Source organism: Oncorhynchus mykiss, chromosome 2, assembly GCF_013265735.2.
Source record: "Oncorhynchus mykiss isolate Arlee chromosome 2, USDA_OmykA_1.1, whole genome shotgun sequence".
Taxonomy (NCBI): Eukaryota; Metazoa; Chordata; class Actinopteri; order Salmoniformes; family Salmonidae; genus Oncorhynchus; species Oncorhynchus mykiss.
Genome location: NC_048566.1, coordinates 84629533 through 84649901, shown reverse-complemented (window position 1 = coordinate 84649901; position 20369 = coordinate 84629533). Strand labels below are relative to the sequence as shown.

At 43.8% G+C, this 20369-nt stretch overlaps 1 protein-coding gene across 2 annotated transcripts in view; it reads left to right on the top strand.

Annotated features, from left to right (window-relative positions):
* LOC110498022 (tetraspanin-9) overlaps positions 1–20369 on the top strand; it is a 313946-nt gene that overhangs the window by 260977 nt on the left and 32600 nt on the right. For both annotated transcript variants that reach the window (XM_021574569.2, XM_021574564.2), the window contains 2 exons: positions 11455–11646; positions 16434–16508. In XM_021574569.2, coding sequence (XP_021430244.2) covers positions 11455–11646; positions 16434–16508 — 267 coding nt within the window. The remainder of the gene's footprint in view (positions 1–11454; positions 11647–16433; positions 16509–20369) is intronic.

Genomic DNA, 20369 nt, shown 5'->3' with positions numbered 1-20369 from the left:
GGTTCTTGGTCACCTCCCTGACCAAGGCCCTTCTCCCCCGATTGCTCAGTTTTGTGGAAAAGTCAAGGGTCTGAATATTTTCAGAATGCAATGTATGTATGTGTATTCAACTAGTCAAAAGATTAGTATTTGGTCCCACATTCATAGCACGTAATGATTACATCAAGCTTGTGACTCTACACATTTGTTGGATGCATTTGCTGTTTGTTTTGGTTGTGTTTCAGAAAATTAATGGTAAATATTATATTGTGTCATTTTGGAGTCACTTTTATTGTAAATAAGAATAGAATATGTTTCTTAAGTCAGTTAAGAACAAATTCTTATTTACAATGACGGCCTACCAAAAGGCAAAAAGGCCTGGGAGAGACAACATAACATAACACTACATAAAGAGAGACCTAAGACAACAACATAGCATGGCAGCAACACACCATTACAAGAACATGGTAGCAACACAACATGGCAGCGGCACAACATGGTAGCAGCACAAAAAAATGGTACGAACATTATTGGGCATAGACAACAGCACAAAGGGCAAGAAGGTAGAGACAACAATACATCACGCAAAGCAGCCACAACTGTTAGTAAGTGTCCATGATTGAGTCTTTGAATGAAGAGATACATGTGGGTGCTACCATGATTACAGGTAGTCCTGAATAAATTGTGAATAATGATAGTGATAAAGTTACAGATGCACAAATATCATACCCTCAAGACATTTTGGGGGGGTGTATGATATATGTAACTTACTCACAATTTGTTACTGTCCCAATACTTTTGGAGCTCACTGTATGTACAGTATGCCAATGCTATACATATTTGAATGTTATGATGCACTAAAAACTTTTAACACATCCCCATCAGCCAGTAAAAGCTTGTCAACGCTGGCAGAGAAGTAGTAGAAAGCAGCGTACCGCCCCCACACACTCCCAGCATTGGCTTAATGGGAGAGACTGTGTCGCTGCAAGGGCGCGCACGGGGAGCCAGGGGATTGTGGGAGCTAAGACAGAATGTCAGAGCCCAACGCGCCCCTCTGTCTCTCTCCGCCCCGTTCGATGCAAAGTTAATTACTGCAGGATTTGCCATGCGGCAAAGAGAGGCAGCCAGAACCAAAATACCCAGCTCACACATTACTTTCATCTCAACATTAAACTATGCTTTTGTCTTATATGGCTCCCTATTCCCACATAGTTGGCCTCGACTCCAGGCTTTTCCATCTCCCACCAGCTTAATGATAAACAAGACTTGGAAGTATGGTAATGCAGGACTACTACCACATAACTTTAGGGAATGTGGAACCATGTGGGATGAAGATCTAGCTATTTCACATGTGGAAGGACATTTGGTCCATCATTTTCATGTGGCTTTTAACTACTGTACACTCGTGTGCATTATGTCTGTTTTATGACCGCTCTGAGTTATTCAGTATCTTGAGATCCTACAGTAAAATAATAAGAGATCCATTGGTTAAAGAATGGGGATGGCCGCCATTCTATGTGGCCTGACCAATAATTGTTCTATTTTGTGTGCTGTTTTGAGCTGTTTTAATTTTTTGGGGACGTAATGTTTACACCATCGTTTCCTATGACCGAAAAGAGCTTCTGGACATCAGAGGTTGACGAGCTGGATGCCTGACGAGACTGCATCAGCAAGTGGATAATCCGCCTTTACCCTTTTTCTACTGGTGAACGTGGAATCACGGAAGAATAAACTGTATGCGCTCCGTTCGAGACTATCCTACTAACGGGACAATAAAAACTGTAATATCGTGGCTGAACAAGGACATGGATAATATACAGTTAGCTGGATTTTTCCATGCAGCGGCAAGATTGGGGGGTGGTGTGTGTCTCTTTGTCAACAACAGCTAGTGGAAGTCTCAAGGTTTTGGTTGCCTAAGCTGGAGACCCTCATGATGGGGTGGCAGGTAGCCTAGTGGTTAGAGTGTTGGACTAATAACTGAAAGGTTGCCAGATCAAATCTCTGAGCTGACAAGGTAAAAATCTGTCATTCTGTAAAAACCTGACTGTTCCTAGGCTCTCATTGAAAATAAGAATTTGTTTTTAACTGACTTGTCTCGTTAAATAAAGATAAAAAAATGAGCTGTAGACCACACTATTTTCCAAAATAGTTTTTATCTATATTCTTCGTAGCTGTCAATTTGACAGAACAAACCAATCCTGGCACTAAGACCACACTTAACGAGCTGTATAAGGCCATAAGCATACAAGAAAATGCTCATCCAGAGGCGGAGCTCCTAATGGCCAGGAACTTTAATGCAGGAAGACTGAAATTTCTACCAGTATGTCACGTGCAGCTAGAGACTGTAGTGACTGTAATGACTGTAGTGGAATAGGTGGAATGGTATCAAATACATCAAACATATGTTTGATCCCATTTCATTTGATCCGTTCCAGACGTTATTATGAGCCGTTCTCCCCTCAGCAGCCTCCACTGACACAGAGACACGTACAAAGGTCTCCCTCACCCTCCATTTGACAAATCTGACCATAACTCTATCCTCCTGATTCCTTCTTACAAGCTAAAATTCTAGAAGTACCAGTACGCTCAATACGGAAGTGGTCCGATGAAGCTAATTCTAAATTACAGGACTGTTTCACTAGCACAGACTGGAATAGGTTCCGAGATTCATCCGATGGCATTGAGGAGTATACAACATCAGTCACCGGCTTCATTAATAAGTGCATTGACGACCTCGTACCCACAGTAACCGTACGTACATATCCCAACCAGAAACCATGGATTACAGGCAACATCCGCACTGAGCTACATCCGCACTGAGCTAAAGGCTAGAGCTCTTGCTTTCAAGAAGTGGAACACTAATCCGAACACTTATAAGAAATCCCTCTACGCCCTCCGACAACCATCAACAGGCAAAGTGTCAATACAGGACTTAGATCAAATCCTAATACACCGGCTCTGACGCTCATCGAATGTGGCAGGGCTTGCAAACTATCATCGATTACAAAGATAAACCCAGCCGCAAGCTGCCCAGTAACACAAACCTGCATGAGAGAACCAGCTGTTCCGGATGATGGTGTGATCACGCTCTCCATAGCCAGTGTGAGTAAGACCTTTAAACAGATTAACATTCACAAGGCCGCAGGGCCAGACGGATTACCAGGACATGTACTCCGAGCATGCGCTGACCAACTGTGTCTTCACTGACATTTTCAACCTCTCCCTGACCTAGCCTGTAATACCTACATATTTCAAGCAGACCACCATAGTCCCTGTACCCAATAACGCCAAGGTACCCTTCCTAAATGACTACCGCCCCGTAGCCATGGAATACTTTTAAAGGCTGGTCATGGCTCACATCAACACCATTATTCCAGAAACCCTGTACCCACTCCAATTTGCATACTGCCCCAACAGATTCACAGATGATGCAATCTCTATTGCACTCCACACTGCCCATTCCCACCTGAACAAAAGGAACACCTACATGAGAATGCTGCTCATTGACTCCAGCTCAGTGTTTAACACCATAGTTCCCTCCAAGCTCATCACTAAGCTAAGGACCCTGAGACTAAACACATTCCTCTACAACTGGATCCTGAACTTCCTGACTTACCACCCTTAGGTGATGAGGGTAGGCAACAACACACCGCTGGCCATGCTGACACTCAACACGGGGGCCCATCAGGGGTGCGTGCTTAGTCCCCTCCTGTACTCCCTGTTCACCCATGACTGCGTGGCCAGGCACAACTCCAAAACCATCATTAAGTTTGCAGACGACATGACGGTGGTAGGCCTGATCACAGACGACAATGAGACAACCTGTAGGGAGGAGGTCAGAGACCCGGCAGTGTGGTGCCAGGACAACAACTCAACGTGAGCAAGACAAAGGAGCTGATTGTGTGCTTCAGGTAAAAGCGGGCCGAGCATACCCCTATTTGGTTAAGGGCTCGTAAGTAAGCATTTCATGGTAAGGTCTACTACACCTCTTGTATTCGGCGCATGTGTCAAATAAAATTTGATTTGATCCACACAGATGGGATGTGAAAAAAAGCCTATCTCAGTAGGCAGGCTTGAGGTCAGTCGCGACCATCGAAGGTCAAACGACCAATCGCTCTCTACTCTGGGCTTCCCTACATAACATCTGTTCACGTTTGACATTAGGGCTGGTAGTAATGGTATTGTGAGACAGAGATTACACAGACAGAGATCAGACAGATTGGGTGGGGGCTGGATGGCTTCACAGTCACTTACAGCAGACACACTTGGACGCGTTCGGGCATTACTCACAATCAACTAGGCACAGGATCCTACCTCCACCTGGACTGGCTAACGTCTCTGCGCTCCCTCCTCGTAAATACAGCCTGTCTGCCCTCATAATGTACCTAGTACCGCCACTACATGTCCTTGCAATAAACCCTCTCACTCAACAGCAACTGTGGCCATAGAGAGAGAATTATTAGAACGGAAAAAAGCATGCTTTACTCCTATAGGTACACTCAATATGGCCACCTCTCCACCCATCACAGACCCATTGACATGAAAGGGAAAGCCTTGAAAGGGAAATATTTAGTTATTCTATTTCTATGGCAGAGGCCTCATGAGCTGGGAAATCTATCTTCATATCCACTCAGCATAAAGACATACGTGACCTTTCACAGCATTTCCAGTTGACATTTTCATTTTCTATGTTTAATCGGGCACTCCTGGTTCACTCCTCCCAGTGAGTGGTTGGTTATGTATTATTAAGATGATTACATTTACATTGTAGTCATTTAGCAGATGCTCTTATCCAGAGTGACAATTATACTGTAGCATTCTTGAGGCCCCGTACTGAGCTGATGCTCCCTTGATCTAATGCCATTCAAATAAACAACTCCTGGGTCGGTCTCTCTCTTTGTTAGCCGCACAGCAGTTAGTTGTTTGTTTTACTGCTGTTTTTCTGAGGGAAGGAGCAAATGCTCCCTGTGTCCCTTTGAATAGGATGCCCATCGGGTGGCCAATCTTATCTTCCGCTCCGGAGGGATCGAACGCTGTACTTCGCTGAGGCTTCATGGACTCATCTCTTGCTCCATCCTTTAACCTTCACAGGAGCTCTCCTTTTTGTTTGTTATGATAGAGGGTCTAATTTTAGTCAGGCAGTCAGGATCGGGCCCCTGGCAACACATTCTCTGTGGTAGAATCTCAGTACTTTCAACTCGGCAACCTTTTGTTGCCAACGGACTGAGGTACTTATTACAGGAGTGTTTTCCATCCATTTCAGGTCTTAAAAGGTTATGCAGACCCCCTGTAGCCCCCATGTATATATGAAGCGGTATCATCTCCCGTCGACTCTAGCCTACACAAACACAGGCCACACAGCCCTCACAATGGAGATGTCAAGGGTTAATTCGAGTGATCCTTCACTCAACAGAAGGCCGCTGGGGGGGGGGGTTGACGACCTGGACTCAGGTTTATATATCCATGGTTCCAGACCCCGTAGGAATCATTAGGATTGAGACGTCTCTTGACACCACCATCAGCAGCAGACAGAAGTTTACCCCTGGCCGGCCCCTCTTGACACAGCCCTCACATAACCATCACACAGCCCTCCCAGACCCCACTCCCACTCATATACACCAGCAGTGTGGAAGACGCTTACTTTAACCTGGCCAAACTGTAAAGTTCTTACTGTAAAGTAAAGTCACACTTTCGTGGGGCTCTTAGATGAGGGTGTCGATGATGTTGAGAGAGGCTGACAGAGCCATTAGTCATCTCTGGATGTAAGCCGGCTTTAAGTGCTCAGTGCTTAGAGGTATTAAAGGCGCTATTTGTCAGTCCAATTAACCAACTCATTTAGCTTGTGGGTACGTGTGATTAATTATTTATTGTGTCCAGGTTTGCCTGCGTTCCTGTGGTGGGTTGCAGGTTTCCAGGTTGGTTAGTGTACAGTACACAGCTCCATATATTGCTGACAGGCGTTAATGTGTTGGAAAGCACTGGTGTGATCACAAGGAAGGAGGGAGTGTCCTCTGCAAACAAGGAAGTTTTCAGACAACACAACAGTAGTGAGCTTGATTACCAACAACGACGAGACAGCCTACAGGGAGGAAGTGAGCTCACTCGGAGTATGGTGTCAGGAAAACAACCTCGCACTCAACATTAACAAAACAAAGGAGATGATCGTGGACCCCCCTATCCACATCGAAAGGACAGCAGTGGAGAAGGTGGAAAGTTTTAAGTTCCTCGCCGTACACATTACAGACAAACTGAAATGGTCCACCCACACAGACAGTGTGGTGAAGAAGGCGCAACAGGAGGCTAAAGACATTTGGCTTTTCACCCAAAACCCTGACAAACTTTTACAGATGCACAATCGAGAGCCTCCTGTCGGGCTGTATCACAGCCTGGTAAGGCAACTGCACCGCCCTCAACCACAAGGCTCTCCAGAGGGTGGTGCGGTCTGCACAATGCATCACCGGGGGCAAACTACCTACCCTCCATGAGACCTAAAGCACCCAATGTCAAGTCCAAAAATATCATCAAGGACAACAACCAACCGAGCCACTGCCTGTTCACACCGCTACCACCCAGAAGGCGAGGTCAATACAGGTGCATCAAAGCTGGAACCGAGAGACTGAAAAACAGCTTCTATCTCAAGGCCATCAGACTGCTAAACAGCAATCACTAACTCAGAGAGGCTGCTGCCTACATTGAGACCCAATCACTGGCCACTTTAATAAATGGATCACTAGTCACTTTAAACAATGCCACTTTAAATAATGCCGCTTTAATAATGTTTACATAGCTTACATTACTCATATCATATGTATATACTGTATTTTATACCATCTATTGTTGTTGGAAAATTGTTAGATTACTTGTTAGATATTACTGCACTGTGTAGAATTTCGCTACACTCGCATTAACATCTGCATGTGACTGATTTGATTTGAGGGAAAGGATAGAGGGAGGAGTGGCGGTGCTATGATTTACCACGGCGTCTAACCATATTTCAACTTGTTGTGATTTCTTATTCACGACATGATTGCATGGGATATTTCATTCCATTAGGCAGAGGGAAAATGTCACTACTTACCTCTCCACTTATATTTCACTGGGGCCGGCATGGCGGGCTGCAGCGCATCACTGTTTGCTAACATCACAGTATCAGGCTGTGTCTCATCACAGTCACATAATAATCCCCAGTTTACAATTGGCTCATTCATCCCCCTCCTCTCCCCTGTAACTATTCGCCAGGTTGTTGCTGCAAATGAGAATGTGTTCTCAGTCAACTTACCTGGTGAAATAATGGATAAATAAAATAAAACATTTGTGATGCATCCCAGCGTCTGTCCGGTCTGCCTTTATCACTAGAGCCAAGGCAACTTTAATGCAGGGAAACTTAAATCAGTTCTACCAAATTTCTTTCAACATGTTAAATGTGCAACCAGAGGGAAAAGATTTCTAGATCACCTGTACTCCACACACAGAGACGCTTTGCAAGTTGGTAAATCCAACCATAACTCTATCCTCCTGATTCCTGCTTACAATTAAAAATTAAAGCAGGAAGCACCAGTGACTCAGTCTATAAAAAAGTGGTCAGATGAAGCAGAAGCTAAACTACAGGACTGTTTTGCTGGCACAGACTGGAACATGTTCCGTGATTCTTCCGATGGCAATGAGGAGTACAACACATCAGTCACTGGCTTTATCAATAAGTGCATCGAGGACGTCATCCCCACAGTAACTGTACGTACATATGCAAACCAGAAGCCATGGATTACAGGCAACATTCGCACTGAGCTAAAGGGTAGAGCTGCCACTTTCAAAGTGTGGGAGGGCTTGCAAACTATTACAGACTACAAAGGGAAGCACAGCCGCGAGCTGCCCAGTGACATGAGCCTACCAGACGAGCTAAATCACTTCTATGCTCGCTTCGAGGCAGGCAGCACTGAGGCATGCATGAGAGCATCAGTTGTTCTAGATGACTGTGTGATCACGCTCTCCGTAGCCGATGTCAGTAAGACCTTTTAAACAGGTCAACATACACAAGGCTGCGGGGCCAGGCGGATTACCAGGACATGTGCTCCGGGCATGTGTTGACCTTACTGGCAGGTGTCTTCACTGACATTTTCAACATGTCCCTGATTGAGTCTGGAATACCAACATGTTTCAAGCAGACCACCATAGTCCCTGTGCCCAAGAACTTAAAGGCAACCTGCCTAAATGACTACAGACCCGTAGCACTCACGTCAGTAGCCATGAAGTCCTTTGAAAGGCTAGTAATGGCTCACATCAACACCATTATCCCAGAAACCCTAGACCAACTCCAATTTGCATACCACTATAACAGATCCACAGATGATGCAATCTCTATTGCGCTCCACACTGCCCTTTCCAACCTGTACAAAAGGAACACTTATGTGAGAATGCTATTCATTGACTACAGCTCAGCGTTCAACACCATAGTTCCCTCAAAGCTCATCACTAAGCTAAAGATCCTGGGACTAAACACCTCCCTCTGCAACTGGATCCTGGACTTCCTGACGAGCCGCCCCCAGGTGGTGAGGGTAGGTAGCAACACATCTGCCACGCTGATCCTCACCACTGGAGACCCCCAGGGTTGCGTGCTCAGTCCCCTCCTGTACTCCTTGTTCACCCACGACTGCATGGCCAGGCACGACTCCAACACCATCATTAAGTTTGCAGACGACACAACAGTGCTAGGCCTGATCACCGACAACGACGAGACAGCCTATTGGGAGGAGGTCAGAGACCTGGCCGGGTGGTGCCAGAATAACAACCTATCCCTCAACGTGACCAAGACTAAGGAGATGATTGTGGACTACAGGAAAAGGAGGACCGAGCATGCCCCCATTCTCATCAGCGGGGCTGTAATGGAGCAGGTTGAGAGCTTCAAGTTCCTTGGTGTCCAGTCAAGTTCCAGTCAGTCTCTGTAGGGGCAGAGGGGCAGTGTCTTGAGGAGGAACTCAAACTCAAATGTAGACCTGGGACACCATTATCATTCATTATCAGGTAGAACAGAGAACCAGCAGTCTCCGGACCTCGTAGGGTAAGAGTTGAATACCCCTGCCCTACAGTGTTATGAACCTAGACTGCATTATGTGTGTGTGTGTGTGTGTGTGTGTGTGTGTGTGTGCGCGGTGGGGGGCGGGTTGGAGTCGTGTGAGTGCTGGTGGGTAGAGGGGCGGGTTGGTGCCGTGTGGGTGGGTAGAGGGGGGCAGGTTGGTGTCATATGGGTGCCGGTGTGTAATTTTGTGTTTGTTCAATGCCAGTAAGCTGCTCAGACTGGCGGAACGCATTTCTCTCCTAATCATTGGTAGAGCTCTTATTGGCTTAACAGAATCAGTTAATATGCTGTAATGGGTGTAAATGCTCTTGATTAGTTGTTCTCTCCTCCCCTGGTGCGTAGAGGGTAATCAGCCTACTGCTACAGCCTACTGCTACAGCCTTTCTGGGGATATCTATATGCTCACTTAGCTTGGATTTATACTTTGTGAAGACTATGAAAATACATAATGAATATATATTTTTTCATTATTTGTGAATATTAGGGATGCAACGGTACAGTGGGCCCACGGTTCAGTATGTATCACGGTTTGTGGGCCACGGTAACTGTACCGTAACGGTACCGTACGGTAACGGCACTTGTATGACTCTCATACAGGGGACGAGTTTGCAACACGTAGCTCTTCATCTCCCAAACCAGTACATAGTGAACCATCACAGTGAGGTAGCTTCCAGTACATAGTGAACCATCACAGTGAGGTAGCTTCCAGTACATAGTGAACCGTCACAGTGAGGTAGCTTCCAGTACATAGTGAACCATCACAGTGAGGTAGCTTCCAGTACATAGTGAACCATCACAGTGAGGTAGCTTCCAGTACATAGTGAACCGTCACAGTGAGGTAGCTTCCAGTACATAGTGAACCATCACAGTGAGGTAGCTTCCAGTACATAGTGAACCATCACAGTGAGGTAGCTTCCAGTACATAGTGAACCGTCACAGTGAGGTAGCTTCCAGTACATAGTGAACTGTCACAGTGAGGTAGCTTCCAGTACATAGTGAACTGTCACAGTGAGTTAGCTTCCAGTACATAGTGAACCATCACAGTGAGGTAGCTTTTTTTTTATATATATTTTTTTTTTTAACCAAGCAAGTCAGTTTTAAGAACAAATTCTTATTTACAAAGACAGCGTAGCTGCCTAACTGCCTTGTTCAGGGGCAGAACGACAGGTTTTTACCTTGTCAGCTCGGGGAATCAATCTAGCAACCTTTCGCTTACTGGCCCAATGCTCTAACCACTAGGCTACCTGCCACCCCGTTTGAGTTGCTCTGGATGTCCAACTATCAGTGGAGAGAGCTAGATATTGTGTCTGTGTCAATATGTTTTAAATTTCTCTCCATGATGTTTCATAGTGTTTGGGAATTACTTTGCCGCTGAAATGTGTGCGGGAGGGGACATTGTCACATTGTTTTCATCAGGTGATGAAATCCTGAATCAGTAACCACAGAATAGGGCTGCAAATCTTTGGCTATGAATACTCCCACTGCTTTCGTTATTTCTTTGTTTTTCTGAATTTGTAGCAAATTGTTGTTGGAAGGCAACGGCGAGAGATTGTTGTGTTTTGGCTAATGAGTGGACTCTCCTTGCTCCAGCTCCACCTGCAAGGGTTACGGCCAGGTGATGGCCACATAATTGACACATCATGTAAGAATTGTTTCCACTTGAGTAGCTGATGGTGACAAAGCAATGCTTGCAGACTGTACTTTGTTTGTTTATGGTCTTCTTACCCTCGTCATTGTATTGACCGTTGAATCCAAAATGTTCCTACACAGCGGATTTGAAAGACGGTGGTGCCTCTTCAAATTTGCTTCTCTCTGTCTCGCTATCGCTCGCCATTGTCAGGTTGGAGCTGAGAGAATATTTGTTTTTAGTTTTGCCTTTCTTCATGGGGCCCTTTTAGGGGGATTTCCTACTGAGAAGTCATTGCAAATTGTCCATAGGTTATTTAAGGGGAGGGGGTTGTGGTCACTGCAGTTTCTACATTTTGAGACATTGCTGTGGAGTAAAGTTTGTCAGCCCTCAGGAGCCCCCTAACGGCCTGGGGCCCCAAGCAGTTGCCTGCCTTGACTGTTCACAAGCTGGGCGTTTGGTTCTGTGGATCTGAATGTACAACTTGTGTGTAGTGTGCAGCACAATAAGCAAGTTTTGGAAATTATAGGAAAATTACAGGCATATCATAATTCCGAGGTTCACGTGTACGTATTGAACGTACCGAGGGCGTACCGAACGGTTCGACAACATACTGTGTACCATTGCATCCCTAGTGAATATGCATGCTCATTTCAGTACTGCAAAGAAACTATAAGCCTCTTGTTTTCTGCCAACTCCAATTAATTCAGAACAGACATGTCTTTGTGATGATTCTATTTTAAACCTCTCTTACCTGGTATCTCTTGCTTTGCAGTTGTGTGGCTGTGGGCTGCTGGGCGTGGGCATCTGGCTATCTGTGTCCCAGGGCAGCTTTGCCACCTTCTCACCCTCCTTCCCGTCGCTCTCCGCTGCCAACCTGGTCATCGCGATCGGCGCCATCGTCATGGTGACCGGCTTCCTGGGCTGCCTGGGAGCCATCAAGGAGAACAAGTGCCTGCTTCTGAGTGTGAGTTAAGAACTGGCCTGCCCACGCAGGCAGACATACAAACACACACGCACATATATACAACTCTGTCTTTCTGTCTTTCTTCTCTCCCTCTATCTATTTCTCTCTCTACCCCAGTCCCACACACACACACACAAACACACACACACCAGCCTTCAGTAGAGCAGTCAGGCTAACGAGCTCAACGGGGGAGATGAATCCTCAGTAAAAACCTTGGGGGCTCACAGATAAAATTAGACCCGAGTGCCAGGCACTGCGGGAGTCTCCCATTCCTCCATGGCCATGGTCACAGCCTGATTGAAAGAATTGTCAGTGTGAGGCCCTTTGTGACATGCTGTCACATGCTTGAGTTATGTAGATTAGACATTCATTGTATTGGTAAAAATAATTATTTATTTTATTTATTGAATTATTTAATACAAAGAATACTCTTGTTTGTCTAGACTCATGTTGTTCCCGGAGAACTGTTAACTTAAGAGTTTTATCTCAAGTGTTATTTAAGTAGCAAAGTTTGAAAAGATAACGCACAAGTAGGTTTACATAACTGGATGCAAAACTTTTTATATCAACTTGAAAATGAGACGAGTTGGAATTTCAAACACCTCCAATCCCTTGGAGCAGCTATCTCAAACATCAGTTAAAAGCATATTGAATATTCCGCATCAGCAAATCACTACGTCTGCACTATGTGCTTTAACAATTTTGTATAGCATGAAGCGAGAGAGAGAGAGAGAGAGAAAGAGCGAGCGAGACGGACAGAGAGAGAGACAGAAATAGAGAGACGGAAAGAGAGAAAGACAGAAATAGAGAGAAGGAAGGAGAGAGAGACAAAAAAATAGATAAAAAATAGAAAGAGTGAGGGAGGGCCTGGATCTTTGCCAGAACACCACAGTTATAAATAATGAACTCTGGTGTAAAAGCTTCATAACACATCACTGTAGTATGTAATTTTGTGTGCAATCCTGACCAAATTCACATAGAAATGTACAGTTGAAGTCAGAAGTTTACATACACCTACAAATACATACAAATACATTTAAACTCAGTTTTTCACAATTCCTGACATTTAATCATAGTAAGAATTCCCTGTCTTAGATCAGTTAGAATTCCCTGTCTTAGGTCAGTTAGAATTCCCTGTCTTAGGTCAGTTAGAATTCCCTGTCTTAGGTCAGTTAGAATTCCCTGTCTTAGGTCAGTTAGAATTCCCTGTCTTAGGTCAGTTAGAATTCCCTGTCTTAGGTCAGTTAGAATTCCCTGTCTTAGGTCAGTTAGAATTCCCTGTCTTAGGTCAGTTAGAATTCCCTGTCTTAGGGCAGTTAGAATTCCCTGTCTTAGGTCAGTTAGAATTCCCTGTCTTAGGTCAGTTAGAATTCCCTGTCTTAGGTCAGTTAGAATTCCCTGTCTTAGGTCAGTTAGAATTCCCTGTCTTAGGTCAGTTAGAATTCCCTGTCTTATGGCAGTTAGAATTCCCTGTCTTAGGTCAGTTAGAATTCCCTGTCTTAGGTCAGTTAGAATTCCCTGTCTTAGGTCAGTTAGAATTCCCTGTCTTAGATCAGTTAGAATTCCCTGTCTTAGGTCAGTTAGAATTCCCTGTCTTAGGTCAGTTAGAATTCCCTGTCTTAGGTCAGTTAGAATTTCCTGTCTTAGGTCAGTTAGAATTGCCTGTCTTAGGTCAGTTAGAATTCCCTGTCTTAGGTCAGTTAGGATTCCCTGTCTTAGGTCATTTAGAATTCCCTGTCTTAGGTCAGTTAGAATTCCCTGTCTTAGGTCAGTTAGAATTCCCTGTCTTAGGTTAGTTAGAATTCCCTGTCTTAGGTCATTTAGAATTCCCTGTCTTAGGTCAGTTAGAATTCCCTGTTTTAGGTCAGTTAGGATCACCACTTTATTTTAAGAATGTGAAATGTCAGAATAATAGAGAGATTGATTCATTTCAGCTTTTATTTCTTTCATCACATTCCCAGTGGGTCAGAAGTTTACATACACTCAATTAGTATTTGGAAGCATTGCCTTAAACAATTTAAACTTGGGTCAAACATTTCGGGTAGCCTTCCACAAGATTCCCACAATAAGTTGGGTGAATTTAGGCCCATTCCTCCTGACAGAGCTGGTGTAACTGAGTCAGGTTTGTTGGCCTCCTTTCTCACACACGATTTTTCAGTTCTGCCCACAAATTTTCTATAGGATTGAGGTCAGGGCTTTGTGATGGCCACTCCAATATCTTGACCTTGTTGTCCTTAAGCCATTTTGCCACAACTTTGGAAGTATGCTTGGGGTCATTGTCCATTTGGAAGACCCATTGCGACCAAGCTTTAACTTCCTGACTGTCTTGAGATGTTGCTTCAATATATCCACATAATTTTCCTGCCTCATGATGCCATCTGTTTTGTGAAGTGCACCAGTCCCTCCTGCAGAAAAACACCCCCACAAAATGATGCTGCCACCCCCATTGCTTCATGGTTGGGATGGTGTTCTTCAGCTTGCAAGCTTCCCCCTTTTTCCTCCAAACATAACGATGGTCATTATGGCCAAACAGTTCTATTTTTGTTTCATCAGACCAGAGGACATATCTCCAAAAAATACGATCTTTGTCCCCATGTGCAGTTGCAAACCGAAGTCTGGCTTTTTTATGGCGGTTTTCGAGCAGTGGCTTCTTCCTTGCTGAGCGGCCTTTCAGTTTATGTCGATATAGGACTCGTTTTACTGTGGATATAGATACTTTTGTACCTGTTTCCTCCAGCATATTCACAAGGTCCTTTGCTGTTGTTCTGGAATTAATTTGCACTTTTCGCACCAAAGTACGTTCATCTCTAGAAAACACGTCTCCTTCCTGAGCGGCATGAAGTCTGCGTGGTCCCATGGTGTTTATACTGGCATACTATTGTTTGTACAGACGAACGTGGTACCTTCAGGCGTTTGGAAATTGCTCCCAAGGAGGAACCAGACTTGTGGAGGTCTACAATCAGGTCTTGGCTGATTTCTTTTGATTTTCCCATGATGTCAAGCAAAGAGGCTCTGAGTTTGAAGGTAGGCCTTGAAATACATCCACAGCTACACCTCCAATTGACTCAAATAATGTAAATTAGCCAGTCAGAAGCTTCTAAAGCCGTGACATAATTTTCGGGAATTCTCCAAGCAGTTTAAAGGCACAGTCGACTCAGTGTATGTAAACCCCTGACCCACTGGAATTGTGATACAGTGAATTATAAGTGAAATAATCAGTCTGTAAACAATTGTTGTAAAAATGACTTGTGTCATGCACAAAGTAGATGTCCTAACCGACTTGCCCAAACTATAGTTTGTTAACAAGAAATTTGTGGAGTGGTTGAAAAATGTGTGTATTTAAGTGTTTGTAAACTTCCTGTAAATTAAAGTTCTGTCATTCTCATTGAAAGCAAGTCTAAGAAGCATGTGATCAGTTCTATGTGTGCTATTTCCTTGCTTCCCGGTTTTACATTTGAGTTTTTTTGTTGATGGTCTCATCCAGAGCGACTTACAGTAGTGAGTGCATACATTTGAATTCATACGGGTCCCCCGTGGGAGTCAAACCCACATCCCTGGCATTGCAAGTGCCATGCTCTACCAGATGAGCCACACAGGTCTTCAGTTTTGTTTTTGCATCTTTTACTTTTGGTTTTGTGCACCAGCTTCAAACAGCTGAAAACACAGTATTTTTGGTTATGGAAAATATATTTTACTGTGATTTAGATGGTACAATGATTGTCTACACACTGTACTTGTTTTGCCACATAAACTGAAATTAGGCAAACTATTAGAATTTTAGCAACCAGTAATTGGCAGAGTAATTTCTGCATCATGCATCTTTAAGCCGTATCATATTGAGCCAATGGGTATTTCATGCATCTGCATTGCTTGCTGTTTGGGGTTTTAGGCTGGGTTTCTGTATAGCACTTTGTGACATCTGCTGATGTAAAAATGGCTTTATAAATTAATTTGATTGATTGCTATTCGCCCAAACCTTCCCAAACCTGGGAAGATAAATTCTGTCTGCCAATCAGATCTGAGGTACCGGCCTGACATATTATCTGTAAAATTGTTCTGTGAACAAACTCTCTTTAGATTGGAACTATTTGAAATGTATAAAGCTCAGAGAACCTTTTCCATCAGGAAGCTTGCGCCTAGGCTAGACAAGTTGAGCCCATCTCAAAAGGCAGGATTGTTATGTGTGACACACTCGGCCGACATTGTTGACATGAAAGTGAGTGTGTATGTGTCCGTGCGCGCACACACACAAACACACACACACCGTAATCAGAGCACTAACTTTTTGTCTAAACAAGCTGTTCCCGAAACTTTCCACACCCAGAGGAAATATGACAAACAAACTTTGTGGGACCTGCCAACAAAAGACAAAACATTCAATGAAACAATCTAACGCTGAACTGGCCACCTAAAGATTCAATAAACAATTGTCTGTGTGGTTTTCGCTGTGATCCCTTGTTCATACAGACCGTGACACAAATAATAAACGCATAACAAAATTAATAGAACTCTACCCAAATTGAATTTCTGAATGTGCCGGTTGCTGCGCTCCCATGCTGTGAAGAAGGGACAGAGTAAATATTTAGTTGAAGGAGAGAGGAGGCACTGGGCTGCGTCCGTGGGAGATGAATCTGTAGAGCAATTAAACCTCCTCCATGCATGTTCACTGGCCCTCGGGCACTCACTTTCTCTCCATCTCTCTCCCTCCCTCTCTTGCTGTCTTTCCCTCTGTATCTCTTCATCTCCCTCTATTCTCCCCCCTCTCTCTATCTCCCTTTCTTTTGCAGTTCTTCATTGTCTTGCTGATAATCCTGCTGGCAGAGCTGATACTACTCATCCTGTTCTTTGTGTATTCAGATAAGGTAAGGATACTTTAATGTCCCCAAGGTTAACAGTGTTTGACTATGATACATTATAAGATACTCCAGAAAACCCTTACAGTTGCCCAAGAGTACTTCTCAGTGACCATGAAAAAGAGCGCCACCAAGTGGTGGTCTTTGAAATAGGTACAACTGTCCCAGAGTCCTGGCAAGAGGACTGATAATGACCAGCAGGAGACAGGGTTACAATCAGGGTTGTGGAGTAACGGATTACAAAAAACGGTAACTGTAATCCGTTACGTTACCAGTAAAAAATATTGTAATCAGATTACAGATTTTTGAAAAACTAGATGATTACTTTTAAATTCAGAAAGGATGTTTGCGAAAAACATCTTTGACACTTCTCTGTTTTCTCAATGACATTCAAATCAGCATTGAAAAAAGGCACAAGTTTAAATTTGTTCCACCTGAGCGAGTCTGACCACAAGTCAGAGACCACTATGATGACACACCAAATATGTTTGATGGATCGCGGGAAAACAGACGGAATAGGCTTTTGTAGGCTATAGTCCAATGTCTTCCAATGGTCCGACTGCTGTCGGCACCCAAAGATTATCCAAAAGTGGGGTTTCTAATTCATGCTGATAAAAAAATAAATATGTAGGCCTAATGGACACATGCTCAAACTCACACACTTTTGATAGACTTAAGAGGAAATCTGTAGTTGCTACATACATTTTTGGACAGTACCAGTCAAAAGCACCCCCACACAATCACACCACCTCCTCCATGCTTCCCGGTGGGAACCACACATGCGGAGATCATCTGTTCACCTACTCTGCATCACAAAGACACGGTGGTTGGAACCAAAAATCTAAAATGTGGACTCATCAGACCAAAGGACAGATTTGCACCGGTCTAATGTCCATTGCTGGTGTTTCTTGGTCCAAGAAAGTCTCTTCTTCTTATTGGTGTCCTTTAGTAGTGGTTTCTTTGCGGCAATTTGATTATGAAGGCCTGATTCATGCAGACTCTTCTGAAAAGTTGATGTTGAGATGTGTCTGTTACTTGTTACTCTGTGATGCATTTATTTGGGCTGAAATTTCTGAGGCTGGTAACTCTAATGACCTTATCCTCTGCAGCAGAGGTATCTCTGGGTCTTCCTTTCCTGTGGCGGGCCTCATAATCATAGCGCTTGATGGGTTTTGCGTCTGCATTTGAATGTCTTGAAAATGTATGCATTGATTGACCTTCATGACTTTAAGTAATGATGGACTGTTGTTTCTCTTCGCTTTTTTGAGCTGTTCTTGCCACAATATGAACTTGGTCTTTTACCAAATAGGTTATTCCACAAATTAACTTTTAACAAGGCACACATGTTAATTGAAATGCATTCCAGGTGACTACCTCCTGAAGCTGGTTGAGAGAATGCCAAGAGTGTGAAAAGCTGTCATCAAGGCAAAGGGTGGCTACTTTGAAGAATCTCAAATATAAAATATATTTTGATTTGTTTAACACTTTTTTGGTTACTACATGATTCCATATGTGTTATTTCATAGTTTTGATGTCGTCTCTATTATTCTGCAATGTAGAAAATTGTCAAAAATAAAGAAAAACCCTTGAATGAGTACTTTGACTGGTACTGTATATCAACTGAACCGTAACCAGTTACTAGAACACTTGCTTGGTCAAAGACTCACTAACACCAGTCAGGGACTCCAGAAGAAGGATTGTTCATGTTGCACGGGTCCAGAAGTGAGTTGAGGTGGAGGACAGGACTTTATAAAGGTTGTCTCAATCTGCCCTCCTGGAGACAACAAAAGAGTTCAGGGCCAGACTGGTGTCTCCAACCCCAAGATATACCACTGATTGGCTGACCGGGTCAGCTGACTCTGGTCCATGACAACCCGGTCCCTAAGACATAGGTGTGAAGTGGCCTTCTGCAGCAGGAAAATAGCTTCAGGCTGAGGTCGGGGGTTGGTAACCTACCCCAGCTGTACGAAGTCACAATGTTTGTCATCAGAATTGGGAGAATCCATGCCAGCGTAGCCCCCCCCCAAAAAAAATTGTATCTCAGATTGTTCTGGCACTTCTCACAGAGAAACGTAATTGTGAGGAAGGATGATTGACCGCTTTTTACATTTGTTTGACTTTTTTTGAAAATCATGATGAAAGTGGCCATTTTAGGCCCTTTTTAAACCTACAGTATACATGCCTCCAGTAAGACCCTATGATCTGTGAACCATACATGATACAAATCTAATCTAATTCTACTTCTCACATGCGGCAAGTACAACAGGTATTTAACCAACAATGCAGTTAAGAAAAATAAGTGTAAAAAACAGATAAGTAGAGGCACACCAGCGCACCAGCGACTCCTGTGGCGTGCCGGGCGCAGCGGATAAGGGCGCTGTACTGCAGCGCCAGCTGTGCTACCAGAGACGCCCAGGCTCTGTCGTAACCTGCCGCGACCGGGAGGTCCGTGGGGCGACGCACAATTGGCCTATCGTCATCCAGGTTTGGCCGGTAGGGATATCCTTGTCTCATCGCGCACTGCAGCCATCTCCTCCGGCACCATTCTAATAATACAAACAACATATTGATGTCATTATATTCCTTATAGTATGTTGTTCTAAAATATGAAGTATGTCTTCATTTTGAATTAAAAAATGTCTGATTTAATTTATTCAATATTACAAATATTAATATCTGAAAAGTTGCCTTTTTGACTTTGCTTAAGACATTGTTTGTAACAATATACTCTTCAAGTACAGCAAATTTCCAGTGTGGGCTCTGCTAATTCTGAAGGTAGGTGCATTTTACGAGCACCACCAACACAGTGAATGGGAAAATGGTTTCAAAGCGTACTCCCTCTTCTGGTGATTTGCTGAATGTGCAAATTTGACGTGTTTGAAGAGTATATTGTTACAAACAAATGAAATAGGGTACTTTTGAGATAGTAATATTTATATTTATTATGTTGAATAAATTAATTTGAAAAATAGTGTTTCAGAATCTAATGACACCAATATGTTGTCTGTATCATATATGGTTCTCAGATCAGGGTCTTACTGCAGGCATGTATAGATCTAAAAAGGGCCTAAAATGGCCACTTTCATCATGAATTTCCCCAAAATGGTTTGTGATACAAATTGTATAAGCATGTCAAATGTCCTTCCTCCCAATGAAGTTACAATGTGACAATTGACAGAACATTTTCGGCCAACTCTGGCGTGGAATCTCCCAATTCACTTAACATCTACTTTCCTTTAATTACTTATCATGTATTAGGCCTCACATGAACCGACATGAAACCTGCAGACATACTGCATATTTGCACACACCCCAAGACACAAATGGTGTCATGTACATAAGCACGGCCCAGTTGTTCTATGCTGAGTGTCCTCAGTCTCCCCTTTCAAAGACACTTGTCTCACAGCGAGAGTTTAAGCGTCTTCACCCCTCAGAGGTGACCCCCAGGGTTAAAAAGATCACAGGTCAGCCCGCACAATGCAGTCTAACCCCTGGCCAGTTGGCTCGGTGTAATTGCTCCTGAGCTCTGTTTTAGCCCCACTCTCTTATTTCCTCCACCTAAATCTTTAGATCAGCATTTCCCATGACCCCTAGAGCCTGGGATGTTGCTATGTGCTGCTATGTATGGCCAAGGGTCTGAGAATCTGAGAACACTGGATAGCATGTAAAGCTCATGAGATTATTGACCGCCATGGGTGAAGTCTTAAAATCAACCTATAAATGTTCACAGATAGATGACGCACCCAAATATTTCAAATCAAAGTTTATTTGTCACGTACATAGATTTGCAGGAGTTATAGCAGGTGCAGTGAAATGCTTATGTTACTAACTCCAACCGTGCAATAGAATGTCACGTAAATACAATGCAAA